Here is a 20,746-nt window from a genome sequence, read left to right as displayed (position 1 = left end):
ATCAGCGTTCTTATGGGACAGGAAAAGACTGATGTTGGCAGGAGGACCAGGAAAGAAGCGCCGCAGCAGACATAATAGTGCAGTGTGTGGGAACAGATCACAATCGCTGTATTCACGAGAGACCCAGATTGGAAGTGAATAACGACGAGGGTACAATAAACAATCGGGGCGGCTGCCATTGATGCCACCGATATATAAACTGATGCCAATATTACAGAGGGCACAGCCACAGTGATTGAGGGCAGCTGCGGAGGTACTACAACACTCAGCATGTCCGCAGCCACCTGGGAGCTGAACAAGTTACAGACTATGTGATATTTCCCCAGATATCACAGGACACCGGTTCCGATGGTGGCTGGATCCATTCAGAAGAGTAAGATGGGGGGTGCGGTGATGACCGATCAAAGGCTCTATAAATGCAGGACCACCAGTCCTGATAGGGGAGAGGGGGCGGCTGCAGAAATTCCATGGGGCAAGCATCCAGTGCACTGGTGAATGCAATGTCAGGCATTAGTGGTCCTCACCCCATATCCATTTAGATGCCCAGAAGACATTGCTGCGCCCCCTAGAGGGCGACCTATCCCCACTGACCTTTACAAGGTAAAGAAAAGACACTCCACAAGCAGAGTGACGCAGGCAGGAATGCCTTTGAAGTCGCGGACGCCCATGTTGGCACGGGAAGGAGTGTCTGGCCGTACACCTAGAACAATACATGCGGCTCTGAGACACGATACTCTTGTCCTTTTGGAATAAGATCTCTTGAAGGCAGGTTCGGACAGGTAGGGGGAACTACAAGTTCAAGCATGCCTGTCCAAACACCACGTAGACAGGATCTGTGGACTTTTCTGGACAGCGGTCAAACATTGAAACAAAGTCAAGGACGATCGGTGCCTTACAAGCGCTGGTCAGCGAGGTGGCACTGACTGGCATCAGCCCTAATCACTGCTCCCATAATGGGCGGGAAATCTCCCCGGTCATGGCCGATTACACAATCCAGCTGTCCCAGTAATTTCCCTCCGCCGTGACCTTGGCATTCGCATTGTGTTCACATGCTTGCCCGCATCCAAATGCTTGTGCCCAGGGCCGCGCTGCAGAATGCACCAGGACTTCCACCTGGAAGTGGCTCACTATTAGGCAACCCCATTTGGCACGTCCCCCAAATAATTTGCTCCCCGGTTTGGTGTATGCATGGAATATGGGCCTTAAACTGACATGGGATGCCATATTGGGTGCCACGTCTCGTAACACCAGAGATCGGGGCTGAAACTACAACAGGCGCCCTGGGCAAGAATCACCAATAGAAGAAAAAATCCCCAAAAATTCGAGGTCAATAGTATTAGAAGTATTTTACGAGAAGGTGCTGCAAAGTTGCCCTACTTTTGCAACACCGCCCGGGGTGAAAGCTGAATAGATGCCAGAGGGCCTTTTGGCTGGTGGCTCCAGTCCAAGGCTGTATATGGCGAGGTGGAATACAGCGCCACTCGGGTCCATTCATAGATTTTCCTGCCCGCGCCACTCGGGTTATCGAATGCTATGTCTTAAAAAGTCAGTGGGGATAGATCGCAGTGGGGTCTCCTGGACATCCACTCATATACAATCCGGGACATCCACTCATATACAATCCGGGACATCCACTCATATACAATCCGGGACATCCACTCATATACAATCCGGGACATCCACTCATATACAATCCGGGACATCCACTCATATATCACATATCCAACTCATACCATAGGGAATCATTCGGCAGGCTGCTTGCCCAATGGAATTTCTGCAGCCGCCCCCTCTCCCCTTTCACTAATCACGTCCTTGTAATACCACACTGCCCGAATTGAGGGATGGGGCAAGTTTTCCCACTACAGGAACCAGCTTAATCTTTTTTAATGGTCCAGAGAAGTCAGTGGAAAAAAGATTCACCTCTGACCTGGGTCCTGGCATCTGCTCGAGTAGCGAGAGTCAAAATACAGATCTCGTGATGCGTTACCAGAAAGCTGACGCGATTATTAACACTTCCCCTAAATAAAACCTGCCGGAGGGGGGTCAAACACCAAGTCATGAAAACATTGGTGCATAAAATAAAAAACAGATTCACGCAGCTCACAAATCCATCAGGATGAAGGTGGCATATCCAGGTCAGTGCCGACCACACAGCGGACCCCTGACTCCAGCACTGGTAGAGTTAATTAGCATGTTCCCATATAGATGTGACTGTGTTCCCCCCACCCCATAGCCCGGAGGACGCTTGTAATCAGATCCATTGCCCTATGGAGGGGGCCGAGGAGGGGGAGCTCCAATTTCTTCTAATATTTCCGTGATAAATGAAAGTTGTCAAAACTCTGACGAGAATTCTTCATCCTGTAACAGGAGACCGAAGCGTGACTTATCTGGTGTATAGGGCCGTACACAAAGCGCAGACCACGAGGTATGATGGAGGAGACCCCACCTCTATATACTCGCCCACAGTGAGTGCCAGACGACCACATAGCTAGGTGCTCGGCACAGATACCTTCACAACAAACAATGGCCGATATCAATCGTTCCCATATTGTCGGCAGCACATGCCCTGGTTACACAAAGCGAAAAATGATGATCCAATGGCCGATCTCATGGGCAAGCTTTGTGCTCGGCGGCACGTTTCCAGTGAATAACGGTCAGGACTAGTTCATCTGACTACTGATCCATGTGCAAGTCACAGGCCACTACTTGTACTTACTAAATAATGAGCTCTTGGTTGTCCTAACATTAACCAAAACGCCCCACCGGACCCCCGAAGCTCATCCATGCTGCTGCCAGTATCCTCTACTAGGACATCAGGTGACTACTGCAGCCAAAAAGTGGCCACTGACTGGCTACAGCGCCCACCTGACTCAACCCACCCCACACTGGAAGAGGAAGATACAGAACTGCCGTGGGGGGCACTGACAGCAGAACAGAGGTGTGATGGGGGTCCGGTAGCTGACTTTTTATGCTCATTTTAAAATAAGCCCATGTTGATCTTTCTTTTCTTTATTTATTTTTTTTTTTATATAGCGCTAACATATTCCGCAGCGCTTTACATACATCAGGAACACTGTCCCCATTGGAGCTCACAATCTAAATTCCCTATCTGTATGTTTTTCATATTAATAAATAGATAAACCCCTACCGGACCCCCGTCACTCCTTTGCTGCCGGTGGCCCTTGCCAGTGTCTTTCTTTACTGGGTGAGGGGGAATCGGTGGGATGATCCGGGCGATGGCTAAGGCTGCTTTCACATATCCGGTTTGAGCCGTGCGGCTCAATCCGGCTGTGAAACCTATGCAATGGATGCGGTGAAAACACCGCATCCTTTGCATAAGTTGTTACATGCGGCCCGTCCGTTTTTTTCTGCTTGTGGCACGCTACTGAGCATGCGCAGTGGAAGAAACCGCATGCGGCGGCCGGATGCGGGTTTTTCCGCATCGCATCCGGCGTCCATAGGCATGCATTGAAAAATGCGCCGCAGCGGCCGGATGCGGCGCAATGCGTTTTTTTGCCGGACAAAAAAACGTTGCAAGATACGTTGCCTCCGGCCGCCGCTTTAATTAATTTTGCTGTATCCGGAAAAAAACGGATGCAACGCAAAGCCATCAGGCACAATCCGGTAACAATGCAAATCTATGGGGATAAAACGGATGAGGTACTGCATCCGTTTTACCTATTTTTTTCCGGATTGTGCCGGATGGAAAAAACCTGATGTGTGAAAGTAGCCTAAGGCTGCTTTCGCACCTCCGGTTTTTGCTATGCGGCACAATCCGGCACTTTGCAGGAAAAACGCAACCGTTTTTTTTTTTTGCTGCCGGTTGCGTTTTTCCTGCATAGACTTTAATTAGGGCCGCATGGCCTTGCGTTCGGTCTTTGGATTCCGTCATATGCCGGATGATGACGAATCCGGCGCCCATAGGCTTCCATTATACAACATGCCGGATGTGCCGAATCCGGCGTCATCCAGTTTTTTGCCGGAGACAAAAAAAACGTTCCATGCTGTGTCCTTTCCAGCAGCCAGACGAAAAAATTTCGCCGCATCCGGCAGACGCCACATGCAACGCAAGGCCATCCGGCGCTAATACAAGTCAATGGGGAAAAAAACTGATTCGGCACCGGATCAGTTTTATCCGCATTTTGCCTGACAGCAAAAATCGGATGTGTGAAAGCAGCCTTAGCCAAAAGCATTCTCACTCTTTATTGTGGCTCAAATGGAACGTGACCGCTGCAGTCAATCAGTGGCGTGACACCCCCACCACCATAAATGCAGAAAATGGACAGGGAACACTGGCAATAGGAGCGGCAGGTGACTTTATTAATGTTAGCCTAAAAGTAGACCCATATTGGTTTTAACTACCCCTTTATGGGCGGGGGGTGGGGGGGGTACAATATTGACAAAATTCGGGCAGCTTCAGGTGGCATCACAGTAATGTAAAAAAAAAAAAAAAAAGAAGGGGGAGGGGGTGTTTTATGTTCTGGGGTGCAGCTAAATAAGTGCAGGGACAGAAGTCGTACCCAGAGGGTCCAGGAAATATAAAGGGGCTTTCCAGTGCCGCATACAGAGGGGAGGGGCGCTGATGACGTTATATCTGTACATACCTGTCTAATACAGGGAACGTTACGCTCCTTCAGGTAACTACTTTTATAGCATTTTTAAGCCTTTTCCGTGACTGAGAAGAATGCGGCAGGACCAGACGTCTGCGATATTGGCCAATATAAGAAAGTACGAGGCCACGGACAGATGTGGCTACAGGACAATATTCATGGCTTTCAGGCCTTTTTACACACACTGCAAAAAAAAACAAAAAAACACTAGGTGAAGAAATCCTATGGTAGATCTGCTCGGTGACGTCACTGCCGTGTCACATCTGTGTGATCAAAGTTCAATGTCTGAAGTTGCCAGGGTCATCTGTGACAAACATCAACCAAGCACAACCTTCACCTTTACACAGGAGGGGATTCTTTTACATGGGCCGATGGTGATACGCTTATTCCCAATTATTGTCCCCCCTCTCAGCAGCACATCTCTCCCTGTGTGCACAGCGCCTGTGCTGCCGACAAAAATGCAAATAATATAGGGGCTGCCGGATCAGACGGAAAAGGGTTGACCGATCGGCGTGTAAATGAGCAGGGAGTGGGGGTCTTTGCAGCCAGGACTTGCACTCACCCTGCCTTTTACACTGGTCCCAATTCTGTCCATACGAGGTGGGAGTCGGCACCGATGTATGGGGGAGGTCCAGCAGAAGGTTCCCACATGGAAACATCCGTCACTTCACAACATGTCTCATCTCAGCCGCACGGATACCAGATGTTCCCACCAACCACATCCTGCAAGGCACGCAGCCCAACAAGTCACACACAGGCAGGACGGCTAATAAAATACACACATGGCTCATATAGCGCAAAATCCACTGCTCATGCCTGCTCTGCAGGAAGGGTCCTGACAGCCCTCTCTATGGACAGATCTGGTGCAGACGCATCAGACCAGACCAATCAATCCTGCATGGATTCCAAGTAAACTCTTCCCTCCTCCTAGTTGTGATCTGACAATATTACTCAGATTTGAATTTATGGGGAAGTATCGATTCCTGAAAAGTGTCATACAAAATCGTCGGAACGTATCGATAATAAATACCAGCGACAAACCAATCATCTCTGAAATTAATCGTTCCTACGTGAATTCTATGAGCGGTGATCCCACAGTGGATGGGCGGTTATCGTGCCCGGCCCACCGGGAGAGGGGACAGGGCGCCCGGCCCACCGGGAGAGGGGACAGGGCGCCCGGCCCACCGGGAGAGGGGACAGGGCGCCCGGCCCACCGGGAGAGGGGACAGGGCGCCCGGCCCACCGGGAGAGGGGACAGGGCGCACAGCCCACCGGGAGAGGGGACAGGGCGCACGGCAAGCAAGTTAAGGAGGTGCCCGGGGATGCAAGTATATGCAGTAGGTGCAGAGACCAACATTTATAGAAGCCTCTAGGACTGCCACAGTCCTAAAACAAAAGGGTGGTAACACTGCGTGCTCTTTGCATGGCGGGTGGCCAAGTGCCGCTACATAGGGAACCACAGTAATCCACATGCAAACTTTAAAAGTGACAGCGATTAAGTAAAGACACAGACCCTATTGTCCCCTGGACAGGACACCCACCGATCATAAGGCGATTAATGGGATCTGGAGAGGGGGGTGGGGAGTCCTCTTACTATAAATACAGCTGCCAGGCGACAGGGAGCTCATATACCTGTCGTGCACTAGTTCACGCCTAAATTCCAGATAGTGGATAGTCACGGCACACGCAGCGACAGGTCACACAACACCACAAGCCGTCACAGTCCCGTAACATAAATGGTTAATGATCAGAGAGGACGCTCATCAATGATAGCTGAAAACAAATCTGCTGCATCATCATTCATTGTATTCACTAACCCTGTAGAAATATATCCATAGGGCAATGCCAGGAAAAGATATCACCCACCGTACGATCCCTCAGATCAAGGGGGATTCTTTCTTCATATCGGACTACATCTGTGGCCCCCAACATTAGCACAATGCACTGAACGGGTCCCCAGTAAATATCAGTGACTAGAATCCGCACGATGGGGGCAGCCAAAAAACCACAGCTGGCACCTTTAAAAGTTCACTCCAGAGACCGGTAAAACCCGAAAGGCAGTGACCAAGGAGCCCCCCCATTGCTTGTCCCTGCAGTTGAGGAGCCCACCAGCTGCCTGTCACCATGTTCCCGCGGCTACGGGGTCCTCGTCGCCTGTCCCCGCGGCTACGGGGTCCTCGTCGCCTGTCCCCGCGGCTACGGGGTCCACGTCGCCTGTCCCCGCGGCTACGGGGTCCACGTCGCCTGTCCCCGCGGCTACGGGGTCCACGTCGCCTGTCCCCGCGGCTACGGGGTCCACGTCGCCTGTCCCCGCGGCTACGGGGTCCACGTCGCCTGTCCCCGCGGCTACGGGGTCCACGTCGCCTGTCCCCGCGGCTACGGGGTCCACGTCGCCTGTCCCCGCGGCTACGGGGTCCACGTCGCCTGTCCCCGCGGCTACGGGGTCCACGTCGCCTGTCCCCGCGGCTACGGGGTCCACGTCGCCTGTCCCCGCGGCTACGGGGTCCACGTCGCCTGTCCCCGCGGCTACGGGGTCCTCGTCGCCTGTCCCCGCGGCTACGGGGTCCACGTCGCCTGTCCCCGCGGCTACGGGGTCCACGTCGCCTGTCCCCGCGGCTACGGGGTCCACGTCGCCTGTCCCCGCGGCTACGGGGTCCACGTCGCCTGTCCCCGCGGCTACGGGGTCCACGTCGCCTGTCCCCGCGGCTACGGGGTCCACGTCGCCTGTCCCCGCGGCTACGGGGTCCACGTCGCCTGTCCCCGCGGCTACGGGGTCCACGTCGCCTGTCCCCGCGGCTACGGCGTCCACGTCGCCTGTCTCCAGGGTTAAGGGGTCCACGTCGCCTGTCTCCAGGGTTAAGGGGTCCACGTCGCCTGTCTTCACGTCACCTGTCTCCAGGGTTAAGGGGGTCCTTGTCGCCTGTCTCCACGATGACCGTCTCCACAGTTAAGGGGTCCTCATCGCCTGTCTCCACGGTTAAGGGGTCCACGTCGCCTGTCAACAAGGTTACAGATCCCCCATCACCTGTCCTCAACACAAGGTCCCAGGATTGTGAAGCCATTCCGAGAAGTCAAGGAACTCATTTGGGGGGATTTAAAGGGATCCTAAGCGTCGGCTCCTTGTATCCACACAGTAATCCCACAGAGGAGAGCGGCACATACCATGCTATCCGGCGTCTGCACACACTGGGGATCAGACGTGTCAGCTTACAGCTATGGCCACAGACACAACATAGGGAGTGAGTGATCCTGGATATGGCCAATCACGCCAGAGGAAGCCTACACCCTCCCAGGTCAGCCGGCCAATCAGATGAACAGGGGTGGTAACAGGTTGACAGCTATCGGATATATTCCCCCCACCCCTCCTGCACAGACATAAACAGGTGACAATGAGAGCTTAGGTAGCCAGCACTTCACGCTGCACTTAATTCTACTCCATCTGTTCACTGAAATGTCACACAAAACAATGCAATGTATCCTGGCGTACAAAACAGTCTGCAAAAGGGAACTTCCCCTTTAAGCAAAGATGTGGGGTTAAAGGTCACAGCAGATATAGGGGGCAATCCTGGGACACCTCATCAAGGATTCAACACTGCAGGGCGGCCTCAGCTCCAGCACATGACGGCCACTACAGCTGGGCAGCGTCTTCACCGTCACCACCGGTGACAGCAGCAGCTAAAGACAGTGCGAGCGTCATCAGCAGCCCAGACTGTGCGGCCCCCAGCCCCTCACACCGGCCAATCACAGGCCCCAACACAGCTGAATTACAGGGTGCAAATACCTGATACATAGCAGCATCATTCATCTCTGCTACCGTGGGGCACAGCACTCCCTCTCCTTAGAGCCTGCCCCCGACAGGTACAGGATCACTCACTAGAGCTTTCTGGTAACCCCAAAACTAATCCACGATATATACACCCTGTGCCCAATCCCATGTCCTAAGCCCCATTCCCCCAAATTCTCGGCCCCATCCTCATCACCCTAAAATCTCTGCCCCTTGCTTCCCAGTCTCCCCCTAAATCTCACCCCTTCCCCAGCGTAACTATTGGCCCTTCCCCCATCTCCCCCTAAACCTCGGCCTTTTCCCGGTCGCCCCCCTGTATCTCGGCCTTTTCCCGGTCGCCCCCCTGTATCTCGGCCTTTTCCCGGTCGCCCCCCTGTATCTCGGCCTTTTCCCGGTCGCCCCCCTGTATCTCGGCCTTTTCCCGGTCGCCCCCCTATATCTCGGCCTTTTCCCGGTCGCCCCCCCTATATCTCGGCCTTTTCCCGGTCGCCCCCCCTATATCTCGGCCTTTTCCCGGTCGCCTCCCCTATATCTCGGCCTTTTCCCGGTCGCCCCCCTATATCTCGGCCTTTTCCCGGTCGCCCCCCTGTATCTCAGCCTGTTCCCGGTCGCCCCCCTGTATCTCGGCCTTTTCCCGGTCGCCCCCCCTATATCTCGGCCTTTTCCCGGTCGCCCCCCTATATCTCGGCCTTTTCCCGGTCGCCCCCCTGTATCTCAGCCTGTTCCCGGTCGCCCCCCTGTATCTCGGCCTGTTCCCGGTCGCCCCCCTGTATCTCGGCCTGTTCCCGGTCGCCCCCCTGTATCTCGGCCTTTTCCCGGTCGCCCCCCTATATCTCGGCCTTTTCCCGGTCGCCCCCCTATATCTCGGCCCTTTCCCGGTCACCCCCCTGTATCTCGGCCCTTTCCCAGTCGCCCCCCTATATCTCGGCCCTTACCTGGTCGCCCCCCTATATCTCTGCTCTTTCCCGGTCACCCCCCTATATCTCGGCCCTTACCCGGTCGCTGCCCTATATCTCGGCCCTTACCCGGTCACCCCCCTAAGTCTCGGCCCTTTCCTTGGTCGCCCCCCTTTATCTCGACCTTTTCCCCATCTCCCACCTAAATTTCGGCCTCTAACCCGTCTCCCTCTAAGTCTCGGCCCTTTCCTTGGTTGCCCCCCTATATCTCGGCCTTTTCCCGGTCGCCCCCTATATCTCGGCCTTTTCCCGGTCGCCCCCAAATCACGGGCCCTTCCCGGTCGCCCCCTCAGTCTCAGCCCTTTCCCGGTCGCCCCCTCAGTCTCAGCCCTTTCCTGGTCGCCCCCCTATATCTCGGGCCTTTCCCGGTCGCCCCCCTATATCTCAGCCTTTTCCCGGTCGCCCCCCCCCTCCGGATCACACCGCTAAATCTCATCCCCTTACCTGTCACCTCCTTCCTCCCAAATCTTCGGTCCTTCCTCATCCCCCTGCTAAATATCAGCCCTTTCCTAGTCGCCCCCTCCAAATCTCGGCCCCTTCCCCATCGCCCTGGAATCTTGACCCTTTCCTTGTCTCCACCTACTTCTCGGCCCTTTTCTGGTCACCCCCTAGATCTCGCCCCCTTCCCCGACACCCTTAAATCTCCCCCAATTCTCTGTCCCGACTAACACCCTAAATCACAGCCCCCCCCTTACCCATGCCTCTGCCCCATGCCTGACCCCCTCCCTTACCCGTCACCCAATGTAGCTCACTCGTTATCACCCTTGCCTCAGCCCCCTGTCACCCTCTGTAGCCCCCTGTCACTCCCTGTAGCCCCCTCCTGTCACCCCTGCCTCAGCCCCCTCCCTGTCCCCTCCCCACACCTCAGGCCCCGCCCTATGTACAGACACGTCAGGCTCCTCGCCCGCCTGCCGGTGTATTGTGTCCTTGCCCCGTTCTTACCAGTCACGGAGGCCCCGGCTCTCCCGCTGTCCCCGGTGACTGAGCGGCGGTTTCCGGCAGACACGCAGCGTCATACGTCAGCAGCAGTCAGGGGCGTGTCCTGCATCCAAGCAGCGGGTTGTCCCCGCCCACCCGCTCGTGACGCAACCCCGGCTGACGCCCTGTCAATCACGCTGTGTCCGCCCACCGTCACGTGATGCTCTCCCAGCTGACGTCCTGTCAATCATTCCTCTGTCCTGTAGGAGCCGTGGAGAATGTAGGACTACAACCCTCAGCATCCACATACCCCTCCCCGCCGCCGATGTATTACCTCCGGCCTCTCATCCCGGGTGTATAACATATGCCCCTCCTCGCCCCCAGCGTATTACCTCTTGCCCCTCGCCCCCAGCGTATTACCTCTTGCCCCTCGCCCCCAGCGTATTACCTCTTGCCCCTCGCCCCCAGTGTATTACCTCTGGCTCGTAACCCCTGGTTAATAACCTCCGGCCCCTTACCCCTGGTGTATAACCTCTGGCCCCTCAGCCCCCCATGTATAACCTCCGGCCCCTTACCCCCGATGTATAACCTCCGGCCCCTCACCCTGGTGTATAACATATGCACCTCGCCCCCAGTGTATAACATCTGGCCCCTTGCCCCCCATGTATTACCTCAAGCCCCTGGTCCCCAGTGTATTACCTCTGGTCCCTAGCCCCCGGTGTATAACCTCCGTCCCCTTACCCCCGGTGTATAACCTCCGGCCCCTTACCCCCGGTGTATAACCTCCGGCCCCTTACCCCCAGTTTATAACCTCCGGCCCCTTACCCCTGGTGTATAACCTCCGGCCCCTTACCCCCGGTGTATAACCTCCGGCCCCTTACCCCCGGTGTATAACCTCCGGCACCTGACCCTGGTGTATAACATATGCACCTCGCCCCCAGTGTCTAACATCCGGCCCCTTGCCCCCCATGTATTACCTCCAGCCCCTGGTCCCCGGTGTATTACCTCTGGTCCCTAGCCCCTGGTATATAACCTCCAGCCCCTCGTCCCTGGTAAATTACCAGAGACCCCTAGCCCCTGGTGTATAATCTCCGGCCCCTTGCCCCAGTGTATAACCTTTGTCCCCTCACCCTTGGTATATAACCTCCGACCCCTCACCTCCGGTGTATTACCTCTGGTCCCTAGCCCCTGGTGTATATCCTCCGGCCCCTCATCCCCGGTGTATTACAACAGACCCCTAGCCCCTGGTGTATAACCTCCGGCTTCTCACCATACCATATGCCTAACGTGGCAGAACAGTTGGTGGTGCAGAGCTCACTGATACCAGCACAGTCCTGTAAGGCTAGTTTCACACTTGCGTTGAACGGCATCCGTCACATTGCGTTGTGTAACGCATGTGACGGATGCCTTGCAAAAAGTGTGATAATAAAGGCCACGGATTCCAGTGAAATAACGCATTGCGTTAAGTTTTCTTTGGGCCGAGAGAGAGAGCACCCATCATCCCCGCACACAGCCCGACATCCCCGCACACAGCCCGACATCCCCGCACACAGCACGACATCCCCGCACACAGCCCGACATCCCCGCACACAGCCCGACATCCCCGCACACAGCCCGACATCCCCGCACACAGCCAGACGTCCCCGCACACAGCCCGACGTCCCCGCACACAGCCCGACATCCCCGCACACATCCCGACACTACAGCCCTCATCATTCCTGCACACATCCCGACACTACCGCACCCATCATGACCGCACACACCCACCGGCATTACCTCAGTGACGTCCCCGCTGACAGCGCCATTCACTTCAGTTGCTGCGTGGAGCTCACAGGAGCGGCGGTGTTCTACTGCCACTCCTGTCAGCTTCATGTAGCAGAGCTGGATGTGTTGCGGGACCTCTGTATTACTTCGGACCTGGAGGGGTATTTGGGGATTTTAATAAAGTGGTAAAAGAGGGTGTTTTTTTTGTCTTTTATTCCAAATAAAGGATTTTTTCGGGTGTGTGTGTTTATTTTCTTTAACTTACAGGTTAATCATGGAAGGTATCTCGGGGAGAAACCTGACATGATTAATCTAGGATTTAGTGGCAGCTATGGGCTGCCATTAACTCCTTATTACCCCGATTTGCCAATGCACCAGGGCAAATCGGGAAGAGCCGGGTACAGTCCCAGAACTGTCGCATCTAATGGATGCGACTATTCTGGGCGGCTGCTGGCTGATATTGTTAGGCTGGGGGGCTCCCCATAATGTGGGGATCCCCATCCTGAGAATACCAGCCTTCAGCTGTATGGCTTTATCTGGCTGGTATTAAAATTGGGGGGGACCACACGCCGTTTTTTTTTAATTATTTATTTATTTATTTATTGTACTGCACGATATAGACACGCCCACCGGCGGCTGTGATTGGTTGCAGTGAGACAGCTGTCAGTCAGTGTGGGGGGCGTGTCTGGCTGCAACCAATCATAGGCGCCAGTGGGCGGGGAAAGCAGGGAATACGAGATTGAATAATGGGCGGCCGGCTTTTTCAAAAGAGGAAAAGCTGCCGGAGCAGTGTGACAGCTGTGCAGCGTCACGCCCGTGATCGGTGAGTATGAGAGAGGAGGGGAGAGAGGAGGGAGAGGGGGGACAGAGACCAGGAGTGATTTTAAACGATTTTGATCGTTCTGCTGGACATGCTGAGCATGTGCAGTAGAACGTGACGAAATCCGTCAGCGGATTCCGCCGCTTAGCGCATAGCGGCGGAAACCGCCACCATAGACAATCATTAGACACCGTGGCAGATTCCAACGGAATCCGTCATGGTGCGCTATTTTAACGCTCCAAAAAACGTTACATGCTGCGTTCAATCCGCTAGACGCAGCGTCAAAATAACGCCGCTGCGTCGTCCAGCGGATGCAACGCAGACACTTGCGTTACAGTGCGTCGTCCATACAACTCTTTGGAGAATAGCGCGGTCCGTTAATGGACCGCGCTATTCTCCATAGTGACGGAATGCGCTGAACGCAAGTGTGAAACTAGCCTAACAGGAGCCACCGCGGGGTAACAAGTCCATTCATTACATTTCTTCCTCCTGAAACTTCTGCAATCACCTGTAAGTGATATCACTGAGAAGTGGAAGGAAACACAGCCATGACGTGGAGACCCCGTAACCTTACAGAGCGGGGGCCGAGTGTTCAGGAGCAGAAAAATCACCAATGCTCTGCTGACCCCATAACTATAGAGTAACAAAAAAGAGGCAGTTGCACTCTGTACTGCTAAGATGTGTAACAATGAGTATGGGAATATAAACATGCATTACTGAAAAACGTGGAAAGATTGAGATACTTAGCGCACAAAAATGGCCAGTTCTATGTAAGCCCAACAGCCAATGGCAAGGAGACCTCATTTTGTTGGGTCCCTGCCTACTCTATTGCTCCTCTTTGGGTTAAAAAACCCCTCCAATTTATGGGCGGATAGAAATCTGCTAATGGAGAATTAAAATTGCCTGAGGCTGAAGATCAGGAGTGATCAATCAGAAGGCATAACCCTGTAAGCTGGAGGATTTTTATAACCCAAACAGAGGTACTAGAGTAGGCAGGGACCCAACAAAAAGAGATCGCCTTGCCATTGGCTGTTGGGCTCACATAAAGCTGGCCTTTTTTGTGTGCTAAGTATCTCAATTTTCCCCTGATTTCCTAGCAGTAATGCATGTCTATGTTCCCATATTCATTGTTCCATATATCTTAGCAACTGTCTGCTTTTTCTTAGTATGTTTTGTGTTCAGTTTGCACCTCTTCACATTAGAAAGGTAGAACGTGCCATCAGTCTTTTTCTTAGTTTCCCATAACTGCAGAGTCCAGACCTCCCCTGGTAACATCAGCACAAACACTGCCCCTGCCGGGAGCTTCATGGACGAGCAGCTGCGGCCGCACATCACCAGCACAATGCTGAGCCGTACATCACCAAGCACATTGCTGAGCCGTACATCACCAAGCACAATGCTGAGCCGTACATCACCAAGCACATTGCTGAGCCGTACATCACCAAGCACAATGCCGAGCCGTACATCACCAAGCTCAATGCTGAGCTGTACATCACCAAGCTCAATGCTGAGCCGTACATCACCAAGCTCAATGCTGAGCCGTACATCACCAAGCACAATGCCGAGCCGTACATCACCAAGCACAATGCTGAGCTGTACATCACCAAGCTCAATGCTGAGCCGTACATCACCAAGCTCAATGCTGAGCCGTACATCACCAAGCACAATGCTGAGCCGTACATCACCAAGCACAATGCTGAGCTGTACATCACCAAGCACAATGCTGAGCCATACATCACCAAGCACAATGCTGAGCCGTACATCACCAAGCACAATGCCGAGCCGTACATCACCAAGCACAATGCTGAGCTGTACATCACCAAGCACAATGCTGAGCTGTACATCATCAAGCACAATGCCGAGCTGTACATCACCAAGCACAATGCTGAGCTGTACATCACCAAGCACAATGCTGAGCTGTACATCACCAATCACAATGCTGAGCTGTACATCACCAATCACAATGCTGAGCTGTACATCACCAAGCACAATGCTGAGCTGTACATCACCAAGCACAATGCTGAGCTGTACATCACCAAGCACAATGCTGAGCTGTACATCACCAAGCACAATGCCGAGCTGTACATCACCAAGCACAATGCTGAGCTGTACATCACCAAGCACAATGCTGAGCTGTACATCACCAAGCTCAATGCCCAGCCGTACATCACCAAGCACAATGCTGAGCTGTACATCACCAAGCACAATGCTGAGCTGTACATCACCAAGCACAATGCTGAGTCGTACATCACCAAGCACAATGCTGAGTCGTACATCACCAAGCACAATGCCGAGCCGTACATCACCAAGCACAATGCTGAGCTGTACATCACCAAGCACAATGCTGAGCTGTACATCACCAAGCACAATGCTGAGCTGTACATCACCAAGCACAATCCGAGCTTTACATCACCAAGCACAATGCTGAGTCGTACATCACCAAGCACAATGCTGAGTCGTACATCACCAAGCACAATGCTGAGTGCCGTACATCACCAAGCACAATGCTGAGCTGTACATCACCAAGCACAATGCTGAGCTGTACATCACCAAGCACAATGCTGAGCCGTACATCACCAAGCACAATGCTGAGCCGTACATCACCAAGCACAATGCTGAGCTGTACATCACCAAGCACAATGCTGAGCTGTACATCACCAAGCACAATGCTGAGCCGTACATCACCAAGCACAATGCTGAGCCGTACATCACCAAGCACAATGCTGAGCCGTACATCATCAAGCACAATGCCGAGCTGTACATCACCAAGCACAATGCTGAGCTGTACATCACCAAGCACAATGCTGAGCTGTACATCACCAATCACAATGCTGAGCTGTACATCACCAATCACAATGCTGAGCTGTACATCACCAAGCACAATGCCGAGCTGTACATCACCAAGCACAATGCTGAGCTGTACATCACCAAGCACAATGCTGAGCTGTACATCACCAAGCTCAATGCCCAGCCGTACATCACCAAGCACAATGCTGAGCTGTACATCACCAAGCACAATGCTGAGTCGTACATCACCAAGCACAATGCTGAGTCGTACATCACCAAGCACAATGCCGAGCCGTACATCACCAAGCACAATGCTGAGCTGTACATCACCAAGCACAATGCTGAGCTGTACATCACCAAGCACAATGCTGAGCTGTACATCACCAAGCACAATCCGAGCTTTACATCACCAAGCACAATGCTGAGTCGTACATCACCAAGCACAATGCTGAGTCGTACATCACCAAGCACAATGCTGACCTGTACATCACCAAGCACAATGCTGAGCTGTACATCACCAAGCACAATGCTGAGCTGTACATCACCAAGCACAATGCTGAGCTGTACATCACCAAGCACAATGCTGAGCTGTACATCACCAAGCACAATGCTGAGCTGTACATCACCAAGCACAATGCTGAGCCGTACATCACCAAGCACAATGCTGAGCTGTACATCACCAAGCACAATGCTGAGCTGTACATCACCAAGCACAATGCTGAGCTGTACATCACCAAGCACAATGCTGAGCCGTACATCACCAAGCACAATGCTGAGCCGTACATCACCAAGCACAATGCTGAGCCGTACATCACCAAGCACAATGCTGAGCTGTACATCACCAAGCACAATGCTGAGCTGTACATCACCAAGCACAATGCTGAGCCGTACATCACCAAGCACAATGCTGAGCCGTACATCACCAAGCACAATGCTGAGCTGTACATCACCAAGCACAATGCTGAGCTGTACATCACCAAGCACAATGCTGAGCCGTACATCACCAAGCACAATGCTGAGCTGTACATCACCAAGCACAATGCTGAGCCGTACATCACCAAGCACAATGCTGAGCCATACATCCCCAAGCACAATGCCGAGCCATACATCCCCAAGCACAATGCTGAGCCATACATCCCCAAGCACAATGCTGAGCCATACATCCCCAAGCACAATGCTGAGCCGTACATCACCAAGCACATTGCTGAGCCGTACATCACCAAGCACAATGCCGAGCCGTACATCACCAAGCACAATGCTGAGCTGTACATCACCAAGCTCAATGCTGAGCCGTACATCACCAAGCTCAATGCTGAGCCGTACATCACCAAGCACAATGCTGAGCCGTACATCACCAAGCACAATGCTGAGCCGTACATCACCAAGCACAATGCTGAGCTGTACATCACCAAGCACAATGCTGAGCTGTACATCACCAAGCACAATGCTGAGCTGTACATCATCAAGCACAATGCCGAGCTGTACATCACCAAGCACAATGCTGAGCTGTTCATCACCAAGCACAATGCTGAGCTGTACATCACCAATCACAATGCTGAGCTGTACATCACCAAGCACAATGCTGAGCTGTACATCACCAAGCACAATGCTGAGCTGTACATCACCAAGCACAATGCTGAGCTGTACATCACCAAGCACAATGCTGAGCTGTACATCACCAAGCTCAATGCCCAGCCGTACATCACCAAGCACAATGCTGAGCTGTACATCACCAAGCACAATGCCGAGCTGTACATCACCAAGCACAATGCTGAGCCGTACATCACCAAGCACAATGCTGAGCTGTACATCACCAAGCACAATGCTGAGTCGTACATCACCAAGCACAATGCTGAGTCGTACATCACCAAGCACAATGCTGAGCTGTACATCACCAAGCACAATGCTGAGCTGTACATCACCAAGCACAATGCTGAGCTGTACATCACCAAGCACAATCCGAGCTTTACATCACCAAGCACAATGCTGAGTCGTACATCACCAAGCACAATGCTGAGTCGTACATCACCAAGCACAATGCCGAGCCGTACATCACCAATCACAATGCTGAGCTGTACATCACCAAGCACAATGCTGAGCTGTACATCACCAAGCACAATCCGAGCTTTACATCACCAAGCACAATGCTGAGTCGTACATCACCAAGCACAATGCTGAGTCGTACATCACCAAGCACAATGCTGAGTCGTACATCACCAAGCACAATGCCGAGCCGTACATCACCAAGCACAATGCTGAGTCGTACATCACCAAGCACAATGCTGAGTCGTACATCACCAAGCACAATGCCGAGCCGTACATCACCAATCACAATGCTGAGCCGTACATCACCAAGCACAATGCTGAGCTGTACATCACCAAGCACAATGCTGAGCTGTACATCACCAAGCACAATGCTGAGCTGTACATCACCAAGCACAATCCGAGCTTTACATCACCAAGCACAATGCTGAGTCGTACATCACCAAGCACAATGCTGAGTCGTACATCACCAAGCACAATGCTGAGTGCCGTACATCACCAAGCACAATGCTGAGTGCCGTACATCACCAAGCACAATGCTGAGCTGTACATCACCAAGCACAATGCTGAGCTGTACATCACCAAGCACAATGCTGAGCTGTACATCACCAAGCACAATGCTGAGCCGTACATCACCAAGCACAATGCTGAGCCGTACATCACCAAGCACAATGCTGAGCCGTACATCACCAAGCACAATGCTGAGCTGTACATCACCAAGCACAATGCTGAGCTGTACATCACCAAGCACAATGCTGAGCCGTACATCACCAAGCACAATGCTGAGCCATACATCCCCAAGCACAATGCCGAGCCATACATCCCCAAGCACAATGCTGAGCCATACATCCCCAAGCACAATGCTGAGCCGTACATCACCAAGCACAATGCCGAGCCGTACATCACCAAGCACAATGCTGAGCTGTACATCACCAAGCACAATGCTGAGCCGTACATCACCAATCACAATGCCGAGCCATACATCACCAATCACAATGCTGAGCCGTACATCACCAAGCACAATGCCGAGTCGTACATCACCAAGCGCAATGCTGAGTCGTACATCACCAAGCACAATGCTGAGCCGTACATCACCAAGCACAATGCCGAGCGTCGGAGGGAGTGGTATAAAGCCGCCATCAATGGTCTCTGGAGGAGACGTGTTCTGTACAGTGACGGATCACACTGCTCTATCTGCGTCTGATGGAGGAGTCTGGCTTTGGTGAATGGAGAGTGTTATCCGCCTGACTCCATTATGGTTGCTGTAACATTTGGTGGACAAGTGATAACAATTTGGGATAATTTTCGGGGGTCGTCCTTAACCCCTTAGTTCCAGTGTAGAGAAATCTTAATTCTTCCCCACAAGTGATTGTGGACAATTGTAGCTTCCAGCTTTGTGGGAACAGTTTGGAGAAGGCCCTTTTGTGTTCCCCATCACTGTGACCTGTGCAAAAGGTAAATACAGACATGGAGAGGGGGGAGACATGACCAGCCACACAAAGTCCGGACCTCAGTCCCATCCAACCCCTCTGCGATTATTACCATAGCCTCTCCCCAACATCAGGGTCACCTCACAAATGCCCTTCTGGGTCAAAAAATCCCACAGACACCTTCAAAATTTTGTAGAAATCCCTCCCAGGAGATCAAAAAGGGGCCGACCCCATATTAATGTCCATGGATGTAGAACAGGAGGCAAGAAAATCTGTTCTGTAATGTTGGGGGGGGGGGGCACATACTTTTCTGTATGGTCAATTTGCACTTTAAAAAAAAATGTCATATTCCGTATATTCCCTTAGATTGTGGCTGACAGAGGAGAATAGATGATGAATGTGCAGTAACCGGCAGCCGCCATAGCACAGGGCACCGGTGATGACACCTTATGATGGTGCACGGGCTGCTCAATTCCTTACCGGATTTAGTACATACTTGAAAAACGGAAAAAAACAATAGAGAATTTGACCTTGGAGGAGACAACTTTGACCTTGCCATAGTTTAGGGTAAAGTTTTTATTAAAAGACAGCAATAAGAAAGGACAATCTGTACCGTCCCCTGGAGGATTGAGCTGAGGCTGTGAAGTAATATATTACTACTCAATAACAGCATGAATAAAACATTGTGCCGCATCCATTATTGCCCAGTGGCTCGTAGCCTGATATCACCAGTGGGATGAGTCAGGAGTGAGGAAATGTGAGCGTCACTTCTTGTGTCAGAGGATGAGCGCTGACACCATCAGCAATGGCATGAGGAGCCAGGATTAAAGGGAAAGTGCATGAAACCATGGCAGGCATCCGAAAGAGAAGTGACTCACTCGGGGGGTGGGGACGTTCTGCAAAGTGGGTTATGTCATTACTGTTCTGAACGGTCTTCAGGAAAAAGCACAACCATCATCTTCTTTACACCCTTGAGGCAAAATGCTAAAAAAATAAATAAAAAAAAAATTAAAAAAATAGTGCTTTAGTCACCCTAACCAGGCCCCTGCTTTCCCCACTGACTGTTATTGTCTGCAGCGCTAGTCACTGCAGTCAGTCACTGAAGGCAGCTGCACAGAGCTCACTGATTGGCGGCAGTGCTGTCAATGACAGTACTGTAGAAAGTAACAGCGGTGGAGACTTAAGCTCTGGACCCATGGAGAGTGAGTAAAGCACACAATGTTATTTAAAAACAAAGTGCAGCCAAGGGACATAGCTTTAAAGGTACTCATCTATTGTCTTTGTAAATTAGGCCAATTATCACTACTTCACCAAACAAAGACAATAATACTGCCCCTATGTACAAGAATAACTACTATAATACTGCCCCTATGTACAAGAATATAACTACTATAATACTGTCCCTTATATACAAGAATATAACTACTATAATACTGTCCCCTATGTACAATAATATAACTACTATAATACTGCCCCTATGTACAAGAATATAACTACTATAATACTGCCCCTATGAACAAGAATATAACTACTATAATACTACACCTATGTACAAGAATATAACTACTATAATACTGCCCCTATGTACAAGAATATAACTACTATAATACTGCCCCTATGTACAAGAATATAAC

The 20,746-nt window shown here is 52.2% G+C and overlaps 1 protein-coding gene across 6 annotated transcripts in view; it reads right to left on the bottom strand.

Annotated features, from left to right (window-relative positions):
• Positions 1 to 10,387, bottom strand: part of NDEL1 (nudE neurodevelopment protein 1 like 1) — a 37,341-nt gene extending 26,954 nt beyond the window's left edge. Inside the window, exons 1-2 of one of the 6 annotated variants that reach the window (XM_075350747.1) lie at positions 10,293 to 10,371; positions 4,605 to 4,794 (exon numbers count right to left, since the gene is read on the bottom strand). Coding sequence is in view for 4 of the 6 variants with exons in the window: in XM_075350743.1 (XP_075206858.1) it covers positions 8,392 to 8,415 (24 nt within the window). In the remaining 2 variants the exon portion in view is untranslated. Of the gene's footprint in view, positions 1 to 4,604; positions 4,795 to 7,772; positions 7,830 to 8,391; positions 8,482 to 10,292 lie in introns of those variants that run through there. The other 5 variants (XM_075350746.1, XM_075350743.1, XM_075350749.1 and 2 more) reach the window with 5 other exon arrangements.
• Between the last annotated feature and the right edge of the window lie 10,359 nt (positions 10,388 to 20,746).

This window comes from Anomaloglossus baeobatrachus, chromosome 5 (genome assembly GCF_048569485.1).
Source record: "Anomaloglossus baeobatrachus isolate aAnoBae1 chromosome 5, aAnoBae1.hap1, whole genome shotgun sequence".
Classification (NCBI taxonomy): Eukaryota; Metazoa; Chordata; class Amphibia; order Anura; family Aromobatidae; genus Anomaloglossus; species Anomaloglossus baeobatrachus.
This window is presented reverse-complemented; position numbering and strand designations above follow the sequence as displayed.